Source organism: Globicephala melas, chromosome 4, assembly GCF_963455315.2.
Source record: "Globicephala melas chromosome 4, mGloMel1.2, whole genome shotgun sequence".
NCBI lineage: Eukaryota > Metazoa > Chordata > Mammalia > Artiodactyla > Delphinidae > Globicephala > Globicephala melas.
In genome coordinates this window covers 39,816,997-39,840,500 of record NC_083317.1, presented here as the reverse complement: position 1 = coordinate 39,840,500, position 23,504 = coordinate 39,816,997, and the positions used below count along the sequence as shown (strand labels likewise).

The 23,504-nt window shown below is 33.4% G+C and overlaps 1 protein-coding gene across 2 annotated transcripts; it reads left to right on the top strand.

Annotated features, from left to right (window-relative positions):
• The first annotated feature begins 6,755 nt into the window (after positions 1–6,755).
• Positions 6,756–21,538, top strand: POU1F1 (POU class 1 homeobox 1). 2 transcript variants are annotated; one of them, XM_030861097.2, is made up of 6 exons: positions 6,756–6,897; positions 9,792–9,863; positions 17,005–17,229; positions 19,277–19,441; positions 20,176–20,236; positions 21,328–21,538. In XM_030861097.2, the coding sequence occupies exons 1-6, from the start codon at positions 6,756–6,758 to the stop codon at positions 21,536–21,538; spliced, it is 876 nt and encodes a 291-aa protein (XP_030716957.1). The 2 variants fall into 2 exon arrangements, with proteins under 2 accessions (XP_030716957.1, XP_030716956.1); XM_030861096.2 differs by having other exon boundaries at positions 9,714–9,863.
• The last annotated feature ends 1,966 nt before the right edge of the window (positions 21,539–23,504 follow it).

Here is a 23,504-nt window from a genome sequence, read left to right as displayed (position 1 = left end):
ATGTATATACATATATAAATTCTAATTAGTTCAAAGTGATTTGAATTACAAATTGGTAAAGAAAGAATATTAACATTAATTGAACATATTGAATAGGGTTAAATTATTTAGTAGTGCCAGTCCATTACCCCACAAGAAATAATATCTATATTATTCATGTAATACACCTGGGAACTAATATAGGTTTATACAGAGACCCATATGCTGAGAAGGTGAGAATACTACATCTTGTAGAGAATTAGCTCTTTTTCCATGTTTTCTCCCTGAAGTCATGTGACAAGCAAAAAGTCTAAATATAAAGATACGTAGAAAGAGTCAGGGAACTATAGTTAATAAATCTCAAAATCAATACACCTTTTCCTTATACAATAAAAGGCAATATTATGTAGCTTGTTTAGGCTTTAAATGGATGGCTTGGATTCCTATACCATCTCCGTTACTTACCGTATGACTTTTGGTAAGTCTTTAACCTCTCTATTCCTCAGTTTCCCAGTCTGTAAAACAGTGCCTAGGTTGCTGGATTAATGTGAGGATCAAAGAAAATAATTACCATAAAGCACATAGGCTTAATAAGCATAAATGATTATTTTAAAATTCACATATTAATAATTCTTAACATTTATAGAGAACTTATTAGTATTATCTCCATTTTATAGAAAAAGTAAACTGAGACACTGTAAGGTGAAGTTACTTTCCTGTCACTTCATAGCTATTAAGGTGTCAAACTTGAGCTCAAGCCCAAAGATTTTGGCTCCAAAATCTATCTACATGCTGAACTATTACTTTATTTCTCAACTCATGCAAAAATGTAGAAAAATTAAGAAAAAAGATGTGAAAAAGAAAAAAAGATTTCACTTCTATTATCTGGAGACAAATAGATTTGAGTATTATTTCCTAATAATGTAACAGCAGTTTTTCTGGGTTTATATATTTTTGTCAAAATGTGATTATTCTGTCAAAACTCAGTTTATTTTTTAAAAAATAATTGTTTACTTAATTGAACAGAAGCTACAGTGAATGAACCAAACTAACAAATGTGCCTCACCAAGACGTCTGCTATATTTTCTATTATTACCTTAACTTGAAGTGGATTTTTCTTCTTATTTATCTGATAGTTTTCAAATTATGCTATAATTTTCATTAGTATCTAAGAAATTATAAATGAACTCTATTGCAGCATTATTTACAACAGGCAAGATATGGAAGCAACTTAAGTGTCCATCAATAGATGAATGAAGGGCTTCCCTGGTGGCGCAGTGGTTGGGAGTCTGCTTGCCGATGCAGGGGACGCGGGTTCGTGCCCCGGTCCGGGGGGATCCCACGTGCTGCGGAGCGGCTGGGCACGTGGGCCATGGCCGCTGAGCCTGCGCTCCGCAACGGGAGAGGCCACAGCAGTGAGAGGCCCGCGTACCGCAAAAAAAAAAAAAAAAAATAGATGAATGAATAAGATACGGTGTATGTATACAGTGGAATATTACTCGGCCATAAAAAAGAATGAAATTGTGCCATTTGTGACAACATGGATGGATCAAGAGTGTATTATTCTAAGTGAAATAAGTCAGGCAGAGAGAGACAAATACTGTATGATTTCATTGAGATGTGAAATCTAAAAAACAAAACAAATGAACAAACATAACTAAACAGAAACAGAGTCATAATACAGAGGAAAAACAGGTGGTTGCCAGAGGGGAGGTGAGTGGAGGGAGAGAAATAGGTGAGGGAGATTAAGAAGTACAAAGTTTCAGTTACAAAATAAATGTCACAGTTGTGAAATATATAGTATAGGGAATATAGTCAATAATTATGTAGTATCTTTGTATGGTGACAGATGACAACTAGACTTATCAATGTGATCATTTTGAAATGTATAGAAATATCAAATGACTATGTTCTATACCAGAAATTAACATAGTGTTGTAGGTCAGTTATACTTCAAAAACAAATAAAACTCATAGAAAAAGAGATCAAATTTGTGGCTACTACAGGTGGGGGTTAGGGGAAAGAGAAATTGGTTGAAGGTAGTCAAAAGGTACAAACTTCCAGTTATAAGAAAAGTAAATACTAGGGATGAAATGTACAACATGATAAAGATAATTCACTCTGCTGTATGTTATATATGAAGTTGTTAAGAGTGTAAGTCCGAAGAGTTCTCATCATAAGGAAAAACATTTTTTTTTAATATTGCATCTATATGGGATGATGGATGTTAAGTAAACTTGTTGTGGTAATCACTTCATTATGTATATAAGTCAAATCATTATGTTGTACACCTTAAACTTATACAGTGCTGTATATCAATTATATCTCAGTAGAAAAAAGTTTTAAATAAATCAACTCTAGAAACATAATGCATACATCAGCTTAAAATGTTAAGAGGAATTTTTTAAGGCTCCAAAATAAAAAACAACAAAAACGAAAACAAAACTTCTAGACAAAAGAGAATTTTAAAACTTAAAATCACTAAGAAATGCACAAAGGAAAAGATCAACATATTTAGTTCATGGACAAAACATTATATATGTCAATATCCAATATAAATTTAAAAGACAAACAAGAAATTTTAAAAAATTTAATCATGAAATGATGTAAACAATGATAATTAAATTGTTTTAATATATTTAAAAAACACGTACAAATTGATAATAAAAATAAATATTAAGTAAAAAGGTAAAACATAACATCTTTTATTAATGAAACAAATACATATAGCTAATATAAATATGAAAATATAACATTAACAATAAAAATGCAAATTAAATTAATAAAATGCTATTGTCTTAAGTGACTAATAGAGTTAAGTGTTTAAAATTTAGTTTATTAATACCATTGAGAAAGCAACAAAAATGTTTAAGTTTTACTCTACTGAGGCTATTATGAAATTGCAGAACAGCATCAGTCACATTTTAAGGGTGTCTTCCCAGGTAGCAATCCATCCTTCATTGTCTACAAATGCCTGAACGCTTCCAATGCAACCCAATCCATTCACAAATGTGGACACAGGGAACCACGTTGTGCTTCTGGAACACAACAAAAGCCATGGCCAATCAGAATGTTTCTCTCATAAATGTAGACTGAGAAATGGCAAAATAGTCTCTTTGGTTAAGAGCTTAAGGTGTGATCTGGAGATCTGTGAAGTGGCCATAGATGGACTCAACGTAGGTTGTGTTGTAGAGAGTTAAAAAGTGAGAGACACAGAGTAAAGGAGATAGGAGAGTCAGAGAGATGTGGCAGATGGCTTTCATTTCCTATTCAGTCCCTCCCTATGGCCTGACCTCTGTGAGTTCCAAGAATCCTCTGTATCACCTAATAATAAACAATTATTTTTTGCTCAACTTGTTCCTGGTATTTGAAACCAAATCATAATAGAACAAATTGTTTGAAAAAGAAACTTGGAAGACAAGCCACAAACTGGGAAAAAATATTTGCAAAAGACATATCTGATAATGGATTGTTATCCAAAATATACAAAGAACCCTTAAAATTCAACAATAAGAACAAACAGCAACCCAATTTAAAAATGGACAAACGATCTGAACACTTTACTGAAGAAGATATACAGATGGCAAATAAATATGAAAAGATGCTCAACATCATATGCCATCAGGGAATAGTAAATTAAGAAAACAATAAAATACTACTGCATACCTACTAGAATGATCACAATCCAAAATACTGACAACACTAAATGCTGAGGAGGATGTAGAGCAACATGAACTCTCATTCACTGCTGGTGAGAATACAAAATGGTACAGCCACTTTGGAAGACAGTTTGTCAGTTTCTTACAAAACTAAACATATTCTTACTATACAATCCAGCAATCTTGCTCTTTGGTATTTATCCTAAGAAGCTGAAAATTTATGTCCACACAAAATCTTGCACACAGGTGTATACCCCAGCCTTATTCAAAATTGCCAAAACTTAGAAGTAACAAAATGTCCTTCAGTAGGTGAATGGATGAACTGTGGTACATCCAAACAATGCAATATTATTCAGAGCTAAAAAGAAAGGAGCTACCAAACCCTAAAAAGATCTGGGGGAAACTTACATGCATATTACCAAGTGAAAGAAGCCAATGTGAAAAAGCTATGTACTGTATGATTCCAACCACATGGCATTCTGGAAAAGGCAAAACTATGGAGACAGTCAAAAGATCAATGGTGCCAGGGGTTAGGAGGAAGGGGAGAATGAATAGGCAGAGTAAGGAGGATTTTTAGAGCAGTGAAACTATCCTGTTTGATGCTACAATAGTTGATACAGGTCATTAAATATTTGTTCAAACTAGTTGAATACACAGGAGTGAACTCTAATGTAAACCGTGGACTTTGGATGATAATGATGTACTATTGCAGTTTCATTAATTGTAACAAATGTATCGCTCTGGTGCAGATGTGAGGTGGACCGTGCATGTGTGGGAGCAGAGTACATATAGGAACTCTTAGTACTTTCTGCTCCGTTTTGCTGTGAACCTAAAACTGCTCTAAAAAAAAAAAAAAAAAAAAAGTCCTTCGAAAAGCAATTAAAGAATGTTTTCAAGAACTTTAAAAATATCATAAGACAAACTCATAATCCCACTTCTAAGAACCCATCATAAGGAGGGATATTCAAAAAATCATATAGATAAATTGTAAAAATGCATCGTGTAAAAAAACCATTTTGGACAAAGAGTTAATTGCACTGTTATTTATAAAAGTGAAAAGCAAAAAGCAATACAAACACCCAACAATAAATGGCTAAATTGTAATAGAGCTATATAGTTCAATACTATGCAAAAGCAAAACTGTGTACAAAAACGCATTTAAAAATCTGATAAATTAATAATTTACAGTGCTAAGTAAAGATTATAATGGGAACACCTACTTCCTGGCTTTACACAGTTTTAACTGTAACAGTCTGGTTTCCACTTCATAGCATAAATAGTTAAAAATTTTTAAACCATTATTAAGGAAATTATGTCTAAAATTGCAATTCTAGAATTTTAGATGGCAAATACTGGTGAAGTTCTTTGTTGCTCTTCCAGGCAAGTTTTACAGTGCTCCTCTTTATCATTTGCTTCATATACTTTACCGACATATTCCAATGACTCAAACTATAGCAAAATTATTAGGGGCAATTTTCAAGTACTATTCTCTCTAAATATCATTTAGTTTATTTTTACAATTATTGATGCCCTATAAACTTTTAATTTTCTTAGCAAATCTCTTTATAAAAAAATTCTCTTTATAAACACATCAAAAAAATACTTTTTTGTATAGGTGAAGTCTGAAAATTACAAGAATTCTGCAAAAGTAAAATAAATACGTTTGATTATCTGTAACCTTCTTCTCTCATTAGAGAAGACAAATGGAGCTTCAAAGAGAATTCAGAATGGAAAATATGTCATTTTTACAATAAATATTTTCAGGCAATATCTCCTGATTTGGGCAACCTTATAACATCTTTTTCCTACAAAATATTTACTGGTTAATGACAAGCGTTCAAATTTCAAGTTTTTGAAAGTGTATTCTCATCAATATCAACATTAAATTTAGCACAAAGCAACCAATTCCAAGGTAAATATTCCATAATATAAAATTTCAAAAATATCTAATGGAGCATAAGTCCTTGCTTATGTCAGTAATATCTCTGCCTGTCAGGTTACTTCTGGTTCCTATATTATCCCTAGTATACATAATAAAGGCAGTATTGCATTCATTCATTTATATGTAGAAATCATGATCATTGTGAAATCATTATACTGATAATTATCTTTGAATCAATTGTTTATAGTATATTATTTTTTTCATAGTCTTATAATGTCAATATATTTTGTGTGGAAAGTTTGCACCCAGTGCAGGTTCTGGAGTGGAATGGCAAAGATCAGAGGCTCTGGCACAATCAAGGTTAGTGAGAATGGTACAGAGCTCACAAAGATGTGACATTTGCTGACATAACTGTAGAAAGTGACTAGAATAGTGTTGACATCTAGTAAGAGCTCACTAAGTGTATGTTCTTGTTGAATAAATTGAAACCAAGGGAAAGATACTATCACTAATGTTCATCTTCTCTACAAATTACTAGAATTTTATTTAATATTTTATCATTTTCTATTTGTGATATAGTAAAAATTCAATTGTTTTTCAGAATTATATTGAGTGTGAATCACTAGTTGGCAATATATTCATTCTCACATTTAGTCTTTTATGCTTCTTTCAATTTAAACTTTAAAATTCTGCTTCTTAAAATTATGTAGCGTGTACTTCTCTTGTTTTGTTATTTTTCAGATTTAATGAGGTTATGAAAAAAAGAAAAATATCTCATATGTATAAATTTATCATTTTGTTAGTAGCAAAAACACACCTAGTGTTTTTCAATTCATTGTAGTGTTATTTCTTTGAGGGCACTTTTTTTTTTTTTAAGCTCTTGATTCCTTTCTAAAAGGTCTGAATTACTGAAGTTGTTAAATAAAGTTTCATATTTCTCCTTGGCCTTCAGTTCGTACCCAAGAACCAGCTTCCCCACTTGGGCATGGATTATGTTTGGGTAAGAAGGAAGACTGTCCAGATTGATGAAGCAATACCCCTGGGAAAAGACGATTAACATGTATAAAGGGATTTCCCTGCAGTATAAATACCAGCACGCGTCCTCCTGGTGCTCAGAGCCTCCCTGATGTATATATGCAGGTAGTGAGATTTGAAACGGCCCTTTGAGATGGTGATATAATAAAACTCTGACTTGAGGAGCAGACTTCTCCTCATTTTTCTACTCTTTTGTGGGAATGAGTTGCCAACCTTTTACTTCGGCTGATACCTTTATACCTCTGAATTCTGAGTCTTCTGCAACTCTGCCTCTGATAATGCATCACAGCGCTGCCGAGTGCCTACCAGTCTCCAACCACGCCACCAACGTGATGTCCACAGGTACTGACTCCAATAACCGTCTACGTGTGGCTGGGCCTAACATGTCAGGGTGGACGCTTTGAATCTTGTTAGTTTAGAATCTCATTGCTTCTTTTATTTTCATTGGTGTTAAGTTAAATATTCAGGATATTGAAGAGGTCAAAATGCCTAAGAAAATTTTCAAGAAATATTAGTAAGTGTAGTAATTTCTATTATTGTTGGTTTTATTATGAAAAGAGATCTGTTTTCTATATAAGTAAACAGTGAGTCTGAGATTTATTTGGTTTTTAGATTACATTTACTACCATGTCTAAAAACAGTCATACACCTCACAGTAAACACAACTGAATGATTCCAAATACCAACAACAATGGGTTTCAAAGAATAAAATAATTAAGTGTTTAAATACTTAATTACTTTAATTACTTAAATACTTTAATTACTTAAATACTTTAATTTAAAGTATTACTTTAAATACTTTAATTTTTAGCATAATTAAAAACTCAGAAATCAAATCTAGAGGCAATATAATATTTAGAGCCCATGGACTGAGTTGAATTTTCTCAAAATTGAGTTCTGAAGAGACTTCAAAGTTTTTATATTTTCTTATATAACTTTCTTAAATGAAAATTAAACTTGAGAATTCAAATATATTGTCTCAAACACAACCAAGCAAATAAGTATATTTTTTTAATGTGTCCATTTTTTATGCAGTAACAAAGTGTTTTGAAGTTGATTTATAAACAGTCTTGAGTTGAGTAAATGTCTTCTGTTTAACAGCACTTTCCACTTGTTTTAAAAGCAATCTAAATATGAACTAAATTTTATACATTTAAAAATCAAAATTTGAGTTGATACATTTATATGCTGATTTAAAGTATTTTAGCCTTATCTTTTGTTATAATTAAGCAGCTTTCAAACTTATACGTAAGTTTAGCATTAATCTTCAGCTGAATTTTAAAGTATCTAGAGATCATATATTTAGACTCTGGGAAAATTATTAATGTAGTGATTTTTTATATACTAAACATTCTCAGAATTTAATTTAAAATGTACTAATGAAAATATCCTCAAACATATTTTTTGGAAAATGTAATAAAGTATTTTTATCAAAGAGGTGTGGTATAAATAAATTTAAACAACCATCACATAGCTAATTGTATATTTTACATAATAGGCATTTATATAGGTTGGTGATGAGAAGGAAAATGCATTGTTTGCGTAATCTACTGTGTGTGGATAGTATTTGGCTAGAATAAAAGTAAAATTTGGAATTGAGGTTAAAATTAAGCAAGTTTAGGTCAAAACCCTATTTATTTATTTAAAAATAAGTAAATAATGTATAAATAAATAATTTATAACTAAGTTATAAATATTTATAACTAATTTATACATAATTATAAATAATTATGTATAAATAAATAATTTAAAAATAAATAAATAGTGTATTTAGTAAGTTAGCCTACCCTTTTACACTACTTCCCCACATCAGAAAGACAAAAGGTATTTAAACCTTGGAAGTAAAAACATTCATAATCAATAAAAGTGACCTAACGTGTTTTAAATAACAATAACATTGATTTTATGATTTTTCCATCAAATTGTAATCATATACATCTAAGTTTCTAAGTAAGGAATTAAAAATAGTGATTATAATGAGAAGAGCACTTAGATATTGAATGCGTTTCATGTTTATTTGTTTAATTTTGGAATGCATAGTAATCATTATAAAGTAAAATGATTTCAGTTCTCTCTCTGTGTCAGTTGTAAAATGAAAATTTATGCAGATATTTTAAAATATTAAAAATTGAGTTATAGTTAGAGAAAATATGTTTTACGTTCTGAAGAAATTTTGTCTTTAATCGGTAGACCATATATTTTCAAAGGATTCTAAATCTATTCTTTATAATATCTCATATTATTCAAGAAGATAAAACTTTATTTATGAAAATCCACCACTACATTCAGGATATCATGAAAAAAAAGCGAAAATAAAATACATAAGAAAACGTTGGCTAGTGATTTTATTGTCAGTAGTCCATTGTTATTCATCTTTAAAGCTTGATAAAAGTTTAGTAATTCAAATTTATACTTTCAACATATACATTAATTCAATGAAACCTATAACTATTTATAAATGAGGTTAAGTTTATATGCTAGGTTCAACCTTTATAAACCTCAAGTTACTCAACAATCAACGAACTTATTTTTTGACCAGCTTCATCATTAGACTTGTTGAATTAATTGTGTGCATGAAGAAAACCTACAACCTCAAGGTTTCAACACCAGCCTAAATACATCGTACATTGTCACAGGCTTTTCATAAGCCTCTGAACTTAGTGGGGTTTTTTATTATTATATCCAGTAAAAGGCTAGTGGCTCTGCCATTTCCTCTTTGATAGAAAAAATTTGTTAGGTGAATAAGCAGAAGTAAAGACTGATCAGGAGTTGATTTCTGTATTCATTGTTCCAGAAAAAGACCAGTATTATACTATGTTATACAAGAATTTTAAGAAAGTATCCTCTCGTCAGTTCTTTGCAATGTCTATATTGAGTGGAACCTGCGAGAATTCGGCTACTTCCGATTAGCCAAGTTTCAAACTGGTCAATCACCCCAACACAGAGCACAGGATATAATTAATGAAGGCTCTAGTCCACTTTGATGATTCATGATCTCATTATTTGAGACAAATTTCAACCTCTAGTTTTAACCTACTCATCAGAGAACCGCCCCCAAATGAGAATAAATTATTGGCATATAACTTTAAGAATAGCTTAAACGTGTACTTTTGAAATGAAATGAATGTGTCTTGAATCCTCGTACATTTTCTTACCAGTCCCGTCTATTTTGTCTTTGATCCAAACTCCTAAATGTTTGTGCACATATTTCTTGGTGACAACATTGGGAAACACAGCAACAGGACTTCATTATTCTGTTCCTTCCTGTCATTATGGAAACCAGTCATCGACCTATGGAGTGATGGCAGGTAAGAAAAATTGTCCTTACATATAAGATTGAGTTTGGGGACACTTGGATGGATTTCCTGGGTCTGAGGGAATCTTGACCAGAATATATTATGAATTTCAGATCTCTTAACCTTGGAAATGCTGGTAAAACCACCGCTTATTGAAATGTTCTCTGATCTGTGATGTCTTCAGAGACCATAATAGTTATACCTGATTGCCCCTATTCTACCCAGCTCTGAGCTGCTATGCTTCTTAACTCTTGTGTTTGCTTTGTGTGATTTTTATGTTAATTCTCTACTGCCAAACTGCTCATTGTCACTTGTTTATGCCATTGGTGGGCTTGCCTACAGTAATAATAAGGTAGCTGCTAGCCTTATGTGTCTATTTAAATTTAGATGTAAATTAACTAAAATAAGGTCAAATTTAAAATTCAGTTCCTCAGTTGCACTAGTATTTCATATTTCAAGTGCTCAGTAATCTTAACGTGGCTACCAAAGCAGATAGACCAACTTCTAGAGCATTCTCCTCACCACAATATTTCTTCTGGCCATTTGGTCCATAAAGATAAATAAGACATTGAAGGCTAAGAGTGATTTGCAGCTGCTTTAGCAATAGTTGAGTCTTTGGCAGCCCTGTCTGAGATGCTTCTGAATCTTAGATGAGATTGAAATAGTTGAAGTTACGTATCTTTTTTCCCTTTGAATGAGTAAAACATCACTAGATCAAGATAAACTACTTGTTTATTGACACTTGCATGAAGATATTGATAGCACATTTCTTAAGGAAAAGAAAATATGACCTAAGAGATCCACTCATTACAAAATTCATGACTTAATTTTAGGATATGGCCATAGAAACAATTTTGCTGGGCACAGAAGTTTTTGGGGGGTATCCCTTAATCTTTTATATTTATTTCTGCAGCAGGGAGAGAAATACTGTGGGTAACAATAAACTACCAAGGATCTATGGGAGAATGTGAGTGTGTGTGTTTGTGTGTGTGTGCACGCTTGTGTGATATTGAGAAACTCTGGATAGAGAAATCACATATTAGGGAAATCTTTTCTTGTGTTTTGTTATCCAGAGTAGGTAATAAAACATCAAATATGGATTTATGCTTATACATTTGAAATAAAATTGAACAAAGAATTTAGTTCACCAACCTTTCATTTCTCAGAATTTCTCAGTTTAAGACTCAATAAAACATTAAAACTTTAAAATAAAGTATTTCAGAACAAATTAGCTTCTTTTACCTTCTATTAGGCAGCATTCTGAATAAACTAGTATCCTCACCTTTATATAAAATGAAAACTGATGTTCTTAATGGTTACCTGTAAATCCTAATGTCTCTCTTTAATAAGTAAGAAATAAAGAAAGCCATATTTTTTCTTCCTCTTTGAAAACAGATCATTTATGATTCATATACGTAGTAGTTAATCAGTATTCATGGTTAATGAGAACAGCCCTTGATGATGAACTATTTTCATTATAAAATAGAATAATATGCATTTAGCCACTAGAGGTGCACGCAGAATTCTTTCTGTGGCCTCCACCACATTTTGCTTATGGAGACTGGAAATAACAAGCTCATGGCCACGTGCTGCCCTTTCTTGGAGGAAAAAGGCCTTGCTCTTCCTTCACAGTAAGTTCCAGGAACGCCGGTACAACTATAGGCTCCCTCTATACCCAGCAAGTGGCAGGAATGGATTGAGGTTGGCACAAAGATAAAACCAGCCACAGACCAAATACTTTTAGACGGACTTTGCTACCACCTCCCTCTCACCAGATCTAGGCCAGTGTCTGTGGAGTTCACAGCAGGCCTGAGAAATCTAACACCCTTCCAATTTCCAGGATTGGAGACAACAGGCCCAGGTTCACACTGAGAGTTGACAGGCAGCTCAGATTGTGCTGGTACAAGTTTCCCTGGCAGGCTCAGCAAACTCTCTTCCTCATTAAAAGTTAAAAAGGAGAGGCCCCTGGAAAAGCCCTTTAAAATGATTCAAAGCCTGGGTTGGTGATAATCACGAGAAAACTTGCCCTAAGATTTGGAGGTATTGTTGTAGTCTTAAAACAAAGTTAAATATATTTTGTCACTGAAAGAAATATTCACCATAACAAGCATAGAGATTATATTTGAATATTTTTTGAGAGGGATATCATTAAAATATGGTGTGCTTTATAATTTGTTACAATGTCACTATTTTGACATATATTTGGTAATTAGCCTTTGCATCATGGCCGATTAGATCTCAGAGAATCTGAACCTTTCTGCCGTCATCCCCAGAGAAGCTACACAAATTGAGTTGTAAAACACAAGAATTCAGAAGTATTCAGGAATTCAGAAAAGGTATAAAAAACACAAGAGAAACCTGGCAATGTCATTTGAATTTTCTGAGAAGTCTCAAGGCGTTCATCAAATCAACTGCTTCCACACAATCCACAGAAGCGTTTAATCATCAACAACAAAGACAGATGCATTGTCACATACTCCATATAAAAGCGAAGCTGCAGAAAGAACCATATTTCAAACGGTGTGAAATTGCTTTATTTGAATACGGTTATTTTGTCACTATACTCTGATGCTTACATTCAGTTTGAGCATTTCATTAAATTAATAACCCATCGGAAGACAAAATCTATAGCTAATATTTTGTTAAGGTTGGTAGGGAGGACTCTAATCATCAGATGAATTCACTGTGCTTCATAGACCAGGTGTGGGCATACCAAAGAGAATGACTGATTGGATGAAATGAATTAGCCACACCAGGAACTAATTACAAACCTTGCTCAAGTCAGCATCTCCAAGTGTTAGTCTCTTCATATCCAAGTTGCAGTGGGTACCACAGGTCTATCAGAGTTGAGCTGTGGCAACTTTGTACCAACTCAACCTGGCTTTCTCCTTGATCTTCTCTTCAGATACATTCTCAGTTACATTTCTTCTTCTGTCTCTTTTCTCCTGAGAACTTAGATAATTCAACAGCCTACAGTATAGATAATAGGAAACAGGGAATTATAAATGGTATTCAAAAATCTCTTCTGGAAAAACACAAAATAAAGCAAAATAACAACAAAAACCCTTCAAAACTCTGATTCCTGGGTATCTTACATTGTGTCTCTTCTCCAGTTTCTAAAGCTGGGTCCAAGTTAGAAAACAAGCTTAATGAACTGCGTACTTTGTCCACCGTCCTGTGGAAACTGGGCAAATCAGCTACATGGTAATGATTGCTAAATCCAGCAAGGTTATGACATAATGGCCACCCAAGATGTGCTGTAAGAGTCCTTGCTTAAAAATGAATTTTATCAGGAAAGCAAAATAGCTGATATTGGAGAATTAATCAAGAAGATGGATGTTCTTTTCTTATGAGAAGTGGATAATAAGAGAAAAGACTAGTATGGCTGCAAGTGCCCTTTACACCTGGGCTAAGGCAAAGGATAACAGAAATCTGTTTGACAGTGACATAGAGAAATAGTCTACGTTGGAGCCCATCGCTTCATTCTTAAGTTGTCTTTTTTTTTTTTTCTGTTTCATTTTTTTCTTTTATTTAGTCTTACTTTTCCCTAACTTATTCTGGTTGTGTTGACAATAAGGGAAGGAGTAATTCTGACCATCTTTTGCCTCTGGATCATGAAAGGGCTTTCAGTAGCACTGACTCTATGTATTTTCCCTAAATTTTGTATCCTCTGTCTCAACTGCACAACTCGGTGATTGTAAAGCAGCCACAGGCAATATTTAAACAAACAGGCATGGCTATGCTCCAAATCAACCTAGTTTATAAAACCAGGAAAAGGACCCTGTTGTACATGAATAGGATGTACAAATGCACAAAAGAGAAAAAAAATCACAATTCAAATTTATGATTTGTTTCACGTTGTCATGCATGAGGACAAAAAAAAAAAAAAAAACAGAAATGGAGATATTCAAATGCACTTTGCTGTTCCAGTCTACAGCAAGGTGGGTGCATTTTACTGTGTCCCTCTGCTTCCCCTGTTTGTTCTTTTAAAGCTTCATAACCTCAGAGATGTTGTCAGTTAGCATCTGGCTGAGCCACGTGATGCAGAAGAGCCCCCTGCCCTGTATCACAGAACCTTGAGTCAGGTCCCCGCAAGGCAAGACCATGGCCTCCCCATCACCTGCTTTAAAAGACTCACCTCTGTTCCTCTCCCTCCTCCGCCACCCAGATGTACATGCAGAGCAGTTCAGAAAGGCTGTGGTGGATTAATCTGCAGTGTGAAAATACATCTTGGGCTGTAAGGAATGTACAAACACTTCCAAGCTATTTAGGTGTGCACTTGTTCTAGGCTTATAGACAATTTTGCTTTAGCAATGTTTTGGAAATTGTTCATGAAACTTCTGCGGCACACGACTCAATGTATCTTATTCTCCTCCTCCCCAATCTGACTTTTCAATAATCCAGGCTTTAGAAAAAAATTTTAAATATCTTGTCATGTATACCATACCAATCACTCCCCATTTTCTGCCAAATATAGGATCATATGATAGAAACCACAGGTTGTTTGGCTGTGCTTGTGACTGTCATGAATTTCTGTTTAAGGTTAGCTCCAGGAAAACCGTGTCCTTGTAGATAATTGTGGATACTTTCAATTAACGGAAAATAAAAACATGTCACACATTGTGGTTTCCTTTTTCCTCTGGATGCCAGACTTTTGAACATGGTATTTTCTGTGTACTTCTTATGGACTCATGTTCAAATTTATTTGTTAAATGTGCATTTCTCCAGAGTATTTATAATGTATAAACTAGCTTTAAAATTTTCCAGAAATAGAGATGGCACACTTCCAATATTTTATTAAATAAATATAATACTTTTGTGTGAAAGCGTTTGTTTAATGTAACCAAATATGTTTAAGATGCAGAAATCCTTAAAGTCATTTGATTTCCCTGAGTACAGACTACCTGAAAAATGGACTGATTATTTTGATGTGGTTTACTGCAATGTTCATTGGAATTCACTTCTAGTTTCAACTGTGTAGTGAATTCATCATAGCACCCAAGGAGAGTTATTTAACTTGTTTTCATTCAAATTTTAAATTGTGGGTAAAAAATACATATCTTTTCTACTTCATTTGTTTATATAAGGATAAGAAGATGACAAATGTAAAATGAACACAGCATGGAGATTTGTAGCAGTGCAACTATTATCAGCAAGAAAAATTGAAAAGAGTGATCAAGATTGCTAACAAATTCAGACCTTTCTGCATCTCATGTAAACGATATGCAACAAATTACTTATGTGAAATAAAAATAATTTGACACAGATTACATGAGTTATCCAAAGTGCCTTAAATACATTAAATATGCAAAATAAAACAGCAGACTGATTTGTCTCTGTTTTTACTGTTTCTCAGAGTATTTCATCATTAAGGGTATTAAGTGGCATTGCTCTTTCTGAATGACGAAAGAAGTGAAGATTTTTTCATATGTGTAAGATTCAACTCTGAAAGCAAAGCAAAAGAAAAGTCTTGAGATAAATATTAAGTAAATGTGAAAATAAAAGTGATCAGTTTTCTTTTTTATATATTAGTCCTTTCTTTTAGTTCAACTAGCAGAAATCTAAAACTAATAGAAAGCTAAAAATGAACCCTAAAGGTAATAAACATTAACAAATTGAGTTATGTAATAAATTAAAAATTGATATTAAAAAAAGAATAAAACTGGATAATTTTGATTTTTAGAAGTAACATTAATTGCTCTAGACAGGAATAGTTTCTTTTGTATATTTTTTACATCTGTGAAATGGCTAAATTTATTTTATGCTATTTTGTTTAATTTCTCAATTGCATGTGTATTTTGCTTCAGAAAAGTAATATAGTCTACTGGGGTACACTATATAATTACATATTCTCATGTAAATAATATAAGCCAACAATTTGCTGACTTACACTATTCTTTGCTCATTACGTGTTGATATATTAATGTAAGCTTTATATATCCTGGCAAAATACACTATTACTCATGTCTGACTTGTGAATGTATTTATAGAGAAATTATAGGTAGCATAAACTCGATGTATTTTTTCAGTAAGTTTCTAAGAATGATTACTGCAGGTATTCTGTAGTCATTTATTTTTAGTTTAAATACTTATTTGTACTCATAAGAAAGATTATTAATTATTGCATATTTTATTTACATCAAAATGTCTTGGTTATACAGGTGTCATTTAATATAAATTAAAGTTAAATCTCTATGAATAAAAATGTAAAGTACTGATGAAGAAAATAAAATGTGTGGGAGTTTGGCTTATACCATCCTCTCACCCACGCTCCACAACTGAGGCAGACTCTTCTTTCCAAATGAAGAATGAAATCTAGAAGCAATTTAAAAATTAAATCGTTTAGTTTTTTGGGATTTATTTAACTCACTAAATGGATTCAATGCTTCATCATTTATGGGTGATTACCTATCATATCTAGAACTGCACCTTTCCTTGCCACATATTTTTGCTTCCTAAATAATTGTCAAGAAGTGATTCCATTATATTTTGTACTTTTCAAGAACTCTTGTTGCTGACTTTTTAATAGAACTTTAAAAATTACTTTTTGTTAATGTCTGTCGCTTGTTAACGTCGAATCTATTTAAACATATTAATGCATTTTGTGTTCTCATAATTTTATTTTTACCTGCCTTTACTAAATTAAGCATTTACTGAAAAAACAGTGGGGTTTCTTAATAATGTAAAATCAATTTTTCAATCCTACGAAAACTTCCCAGCATAGCCTTTAACCACGTGCCTGATTATAACAAACATCACAGATTATTTGTTCAATGAATTAAGAAAACAGAGATGAATATGTACATTCTGGTTAAAGTTGAACCTCAGATTCCCAGGAATAGATGTCTTTTAAGAGAAAAAAATGATGGAAAACTCACACTTCTGTGAAATTTGCTTATTTCTATTTTAATTATTTGCAAGTCCCTGCTTCTTCCCTTTGGCTTTGCAGTATCTTTGTTTTTGCTGCTCCCAGGAAGGTGGAAAATAAATCATCGCATTTATACTAAGTTACTCTTCTATTTCAGAAGACTGAATGTCAGGTAACCTTTCAGAATTGAGACTGGCTGTCACAATAATCTTATGGGCCAAACTCTTGCATGTATAGAAATGGGGGATAATTACAAACGGTCCTTTCCTTTTCTTGCTGTTACAGGGAGCTTAGCCCCTTGTCTTTATAAGTTTCCCGACCACACCTTGAGTCATGGCTTTCCTCCCATGCACCAGCCTCTCCTGGCAGAGGACCTCACAGCCGCTGATTTCAAGCAGGAGCTCAGGCGGAAAAGCAAGTTGGCTGAAGAGCCAATAGACATGGATTCTCCGGAAATCCGAGAACTTGAAAAGTTTGCCAATGAATTTAAAGTGAGAAGAATTAAGCTAGGTATGTGCTTGTTATGAGCAGTGGGGCACACAACCTGCTCTGCAAATTCTTACTCGGTTACTGTTCAGTCTCTTACACTCTGCTCAAAAGTCCAAGACAGTTCTCATTCTACATATCTACTGTGGATGTAAGTTACTCGAATGATGACACACCTACAAAAACCTTCATTTTCCTGTAAATTCTTAGTAGCCAAAATACATAGATTTCTAAATTAATGGTACTCTTTTTCAGAGATAAGTTTTGAAGTGCCTTTTTTACCTATATTTTATTTGAAGAGATACCTTTGTATGATTCAAAGGCTAAAAAGGTATAAGTGAAATATATCCCTTCTGCTTGTTTTTCCTGTTTATCAGTGTTGTGTGGCCTTCCAGAGGTATTTTATGCATATACATACAAGCAGATACATATATTTCTTCATACAGATTTTTTTTCATTTAACTATTTGTTTTGGAGAGCTTTCAATATTAGTTTTTTAGAGAGCTTTCTGTAATGCATCTGCCAATTTCCATTTTATGAATATACTACCAGTCTCCTGCTGATGGAATTTGTATGGCCTTTAATCTTATGCTACTGAAAACAATACCACAATAATTAACTTCATAAATGTCATTTTGCACCTATATAAATACATGTGAAGGGAAAGTGTTAAAAGCAAAATTGACTGATCAAAGAGTATGTATGTTTGGAATCTCGATAGATGTCAAATTGGTCTCTGTGGAAGTTGTACCAAATTTTACTACCACCATAGGTGTCTCTTTTGCCACCCTTCAGAATATGAGCTCCATGAAAGCAGGAGTTTTTTGTACTTTGTTTATTTATTTCTTTTTTGTTTTCTCCTTAGGGGCATATCCTCAGCACTTAGAACAGTGACTGGCACATAGAATAAAAAAATAGTTGCTGAAGGAAAAAGATGCTTAAATCTTTTGGATCTTTGCAAATCAGATAGGTCAAAGTGGTGCCTCATGGTAGTTTCATTTTAAATTTCTCTTATTATGAGTGAAGAGTGAAAGATGTTCTTTCATGTGTTTGACAGTCACGTGTAATTCCTTTTCTGTGAACTGTCTGTTCTCAGCCTTTGCTCACTTTCTATTGAAAAGTGTTTTTAATGTAAATAACCATAATAATTAACCTTGATTTTAATGCATGAAATGTATTTTTTAATGGATTGAAATGATGGTGCAAACTTTTGCATTTGTGAAATGAGCCACTGGTAATTTTTAATGATATTTATTGATGGGCATCATATGTAATCATTTTGTGCATACAGGTATATAGCCTTAGGCCCTGAATTAATATGTAGTAACTATTTGTCATAAACACGCAGTAGGCATCTTTATAACATTCATTTTCAATTTGCTATTTATATTGCTGTGAATGTTTCAAATTCTATATTGATGGCTTATATCAACTTGTATTCTAAAAATGTTTGAGACAATCTATGAGAACTTTTTGCCTGGAGATAGAAGCATTACTGAATGATATCATAAATATGCTTGGAGGTATACATAAAATATTGTGTGATCAAAGTCTCATAATAAACATGTTTTTAGGAAAAGTAAACACAATTCTTAGTTTTAGGGAAAGTAAACACAATTCTTAGTTTTATCTTCAACATGTTGAATCTTTCACTCTTAAAGTTGAGATAAAAATATTTATGATATACCACCATGTATTTTATGCATTATATTTAATATACTAGAGATTTTGAGTATATATCATCAGATGTTTAATAAAAATGATTAAGAGAGAATTTTTAAATGTCTTCTAAAGTGTTTATGACACATCTAACCAATCTGGCTAAATATTATGAGTGGCAGATGTTCCTACCTGAATTCTTTTGACTTCTAAAAAAGTAATTTATTAACTAGAAGGAATTTTTTTTTGAAATACTGAACAGTTCTACACTGAACCTTACTGTTATTCTAAGTTGCCAACAAATATATGGTTAAAAGTGGTAATTGACAAAGATACACAAAATTGTACAATAATGGACCAAAATGAATGCTTCTTGAAAAACAAGTTAATGGCCTTTGTTGTTTTTTCACAGGATACACCCAAACAAATGTTGGGGAAGCCCTGGCAGCTGTGCATGGCTCTGAATTCAGTCAAACGACTATCTGCCGATTTGAAAACCTGCAGCTCAGCTTCAAAAATGCATGCAAACTAAAAGCAATATTATCCAAATGGCTGGAGGAAGCCGAGCAAGTAGGAGGTACTAAAGTTGTTTCTGGAGACTCAGTGATGTTCTAACCTGAACACAATGCCTTCCCTTGGTTGGATTAATGCTAAAGTGAGAGGCTTGAAGTTTGGTTTGGGTTTGCTTTTTCTCTTTGACGTGAAAAATAAATATCTTGTTTCATCGCACTAAAAAAAGCAAGGCCAGAGCGAGTGTAGAAATAAGCTTACTGGGAATGTAAATTGTGAGAGAATAAACGGTATAAGGAGAACTTCTAGACAATATGGCATAGGTGTGAAGTGGTAAAATGATTCTTTTTAACACATCCAGATTGTTTTGCCTCTGGGCTATATACGGTAGTAATTATACATGAATCATTTTCATAACCTAATATAAGTGTAGCCAGAGCATTTGCACACACAAGCAATTGCTAGATGAGCAATTTATTGTGATAAAATTATCTACTTATATTAATGTCAAGGCTGGATAAAGAGCAAGGTTTGAGAGCATTCAGAGCAAGTGTTCCAACCAAAAGTAGGGATATGATTTAAAAGACAATTGTTTTTGCTAAGTTAATATTTATTTCTGTGTTAACATTTTAATCTAGGGCTTGTAATCTAAAATGATGTAGACCGCAAAACTTTAAAACAAAAATGTGTGGTAATTTTATTTTGCATTGTTTTATAAAGAAAATTTTGAATCCAAATCTGATAGTTAAAATAAAAAGACTTACTTTGTTTTTGTAATTATTCATCTTTTCCCCATCACAGCTTTATACAATGAGAAAGTGGGTGCAAATGAAAGAAAAAGGAAACGGAGAACAACTATCAGGTATACTTTTGAGATATTAAGAGTTACTGGAGAAGAAAAAGATATTTTACAAATGGAATGAGCATTTAAGCATAATATAGATTCAATATAACATAAAAATGAATAGAGTCAATTGAGAAAATAAGATAGGTGAAAAAGCATAACATTTAATAAATTACTGGTGAGATATAGCTGGAAATTTAAAATCTGATGGAAAAGTATGTATTGTTTGATTCAAGAACAGTTTTACTCTGCAAGTTTTGGATAAAACAGAAACTGGACAATCACTTCTAAATAGAGTGACCGTTTCTATTGTCCTTTTTATTTTATTTTTTGCGGTACGCGGGCCTCTCACTGCTGTGGCCTCTCCCGTTGTGGAGCACAGGCTCTGGACGCGCAGGCTCAGCGGCCATGGCTCACGGGCCCAGCCGCTCCACGGCATGTGGGATCTTCCCGGACCGGGGCACGAACCCGTGTCCCCTGCATCGGCAGGCAGACTCTCAACCACTGCACCACCAGGGAAGCCCTCTATTGTCCTTTTAGACATAATTCTTGCTCTGGCAGTATGGTATCTATGTTATTACAAATAACAAAACTAGTCATCAGTATTTTAGCTGCTTAAAGTTCAAGGTAACTCCTTTCATTTCAAGCTAGATTGTTCATTGATCTTTTTGTAATTTCCATGAGGCTCACAGAGGAATTGATAAAATACAGTTTTTGTTTTAGTGGGTTAGTTGTACACAAAACATTTCATTTATTGTAAATAAATGATTTCTGGGGGACATTTAGAAATGCCTACAGAATTATTTCCTTCTCAGTAAGTCAGTGCCCTCTTGTGGCACAAAGTGGGATAAACACAATGTCTGGGTTCCCCTACTTATTTCTTCCTGTGACTCTGGTATAGGTAGCCTACGTAAGACTAGCAAGCATCCAAATGTTCAACAAACTGCACATTTATCTTTGTTGAAGAGCTTTGAAGGTGTTTTCGGAGTCTTTAAATTTCCTTTTTATGTTAATATTTAGGAAATCCAACCTAACAATTTTGATCTGCCAAAAACATCCCTAAAAATATCCTATCTCCCTTTCTCTCCTGTCAACTCCCCACCTCCCAGTATTGCTGCTAAAGACGCTCTGGAGAGACATTTTGGAGAACAGAATAAACCTTCCTCTCAAGAGATCTTGCGGATGGCTGAAGAACTGAACCTGGAGAAAGAAGTAGTGAGGGTTTGGTTTTGCAACCGAAGGCAGAGAGAAAAACGGGTGAAAACAAGTCTGAATCAGAGTTTATTTACTATTTCTAAGGAGCATCTTGAATGCAGATAAGATTTCCTATTGTGTAATAGCCAGTTTTTCTATTTTTCATTCCTTTCTCTTCTCCAGCCAAAATACAAATTCCTTTTTTGGTTAGCTTCAAAAAAATCCTATCAGTAACTTTTGCAGAAGCTTTTCTTTTCTACTTTAAAAATAAATACAATTTAAATTATATTGATGAATTATTCTCAGAAGCCACGTTGTACTTTTTAAGCCAGAGACTAATAGGAATAAAACAGTGATTCTCTCTCTCAATATATCTCTCCCTCTCTCTTTATACACACACACACACACACACACACACACACACGGGAGTGGTCTTTTAAAGTTTCCTTTTCCAAAGGCTGTGTATTTGCTTTTTAATATTTTAGTCAGTAATGTCACATAAAGAGTATCACCAGAGAAGATCCAATTAGAAAATTCCTTAACTGATGTCCTGCTTACCATCAGCTCTAATAGTTTGTTTGAACTAAATTTTTTTAAAAATTTATTTTATTATTTATTTATTTTTGGCTGCATTGGGTCTTTGTTGCTGTGTGCAGGCTTTCTCCAGTTACGGTGAGTGGGGGCTATTCTTGTTGTGATGCACGGGCTTCTCGTTGCAGTGGTTTCACTTGTTGCAGAGCACGGGCTCTAGGTGCACAGACTTCAGTAGTTATGGCACGTGGGCTCAGTAGTTGTGGCTCGCGGACTGTAGAGCGCCAGCTCAGTAGTTGTGGCGCACGGGTTTAGTTGCTCCGCGGCATGTGGGATCTTCCCGGACCAGGGCTCGAACCCGTGTCCCCTGCGTTGGCAGGCGGATTAACCACTGCGCCACTAGGGAAGTCCTGAACTAAAAGTTTTGCACTTAAGAACCACATTTTATTCTTGCATTTAGGAATAAATCTTAGAAGTGACACCATTGAAGTTAACATTTAGGGCATAGAGCCCAAAGAAGTGTTTCAAAAGAAATTTGTAGAAATATTGTTATGTTCTTTTTATTCTTCCCAGACATTAGCTTTTTTGATGTTTAGCTTTAGAAAACATGCTTTATTGATTCTTGAGCCCCACACTGCTATTTCTGTAAGCTGTAAAAGTGCAAGGAAGATGTCTGGCTTGTTTGCTGTTGTTTCTCCAGTGTCTGGGAAAGCCTGTGCTCACAAGGGGCATGCAGTCTTTGTTAAATGAACAAAGGGGTGTGCTCTTAACAATGGCTACAAACTTGAATGGAGTCTAATTTAATAACATAACTTATTTTTGAAATCTCACAACCTAGAAAATCATCTGGGGTCCTATCAGAAAAGATGATCATTTTTTATGTAATTGGTTAGAATATGATTTATTATTAATAAAAAAGTTTACTATATTGAGCTTTTCAATTCAGAGAGTTGTACCTTGAGGGACATATTTATTTAATTTATAAGAATGTGCACTGTACGGCACAGGGAATATAGCCACTATTTTATAATAATTTTAAATGGAGTATAATCTGTAAAAATATTGAATCGCTATGTTGTACACCTGAAATTAACATAATATTGTAAATCAACTATACTTCAATTTAAAAATAGAATGCATTTCTTTAAAACTTGTAGGCAGAAGTAGACTGTAATGTGATAGCACTATCAAATAATGACTTTGTTTTGCATTTTGAATGTCAATCTGCTGGCAATGTTTATCTAACTTATTTTATGGAACAATTAGACTAAATTTTTTTATTTAGAATGCTTACTAAATAAACTATACTGTCCTGTCTCTTGCTTTTTATAATATTAATAAAGACCAAGCATTATACAGGTCATAATCTATGTAGATTATGTTTGTGCACATATAATCAGCATTAACTGGATGGCTAGAAACTTTGATATATCATGAACAACAAAAAAAATTAGTTTTCATGGGATTGACATATATACAGATATGTATAGATAACTAATGAGAACCTGCTGTATAGCACAGGGAACTCTACTTCATGTCGCTGTATGGTAGACACTAACAC

What these genes read in the sequence shown, in the direction of transcription:
- POU1F1 (XM_030861096.2), top strand. Translation starts at nt 6,756, where the DNA reads ATGAGTTGCCAACCTTTTACTTCGGCTGATACCTTTATACCTCTGAAT. An exon ending in CACCAACGTGATGTCCACAG is followed by an intron (nt 6,898 to 9,713) that starts GTACTGACTCCA and finishes TTTTCTTACCAG; the next exon opens with TCCCGTCTATTTTGTCTTTG. An exon ending in GGAAGCCGAGCAAGTAGGAG is followed by an intron (nt 19,442 to 20,175) that starts GTACTAAAGTTG and finishes TCCCCATCACAG; the next exon opens with CTTTATACAATGAGAAAGTG.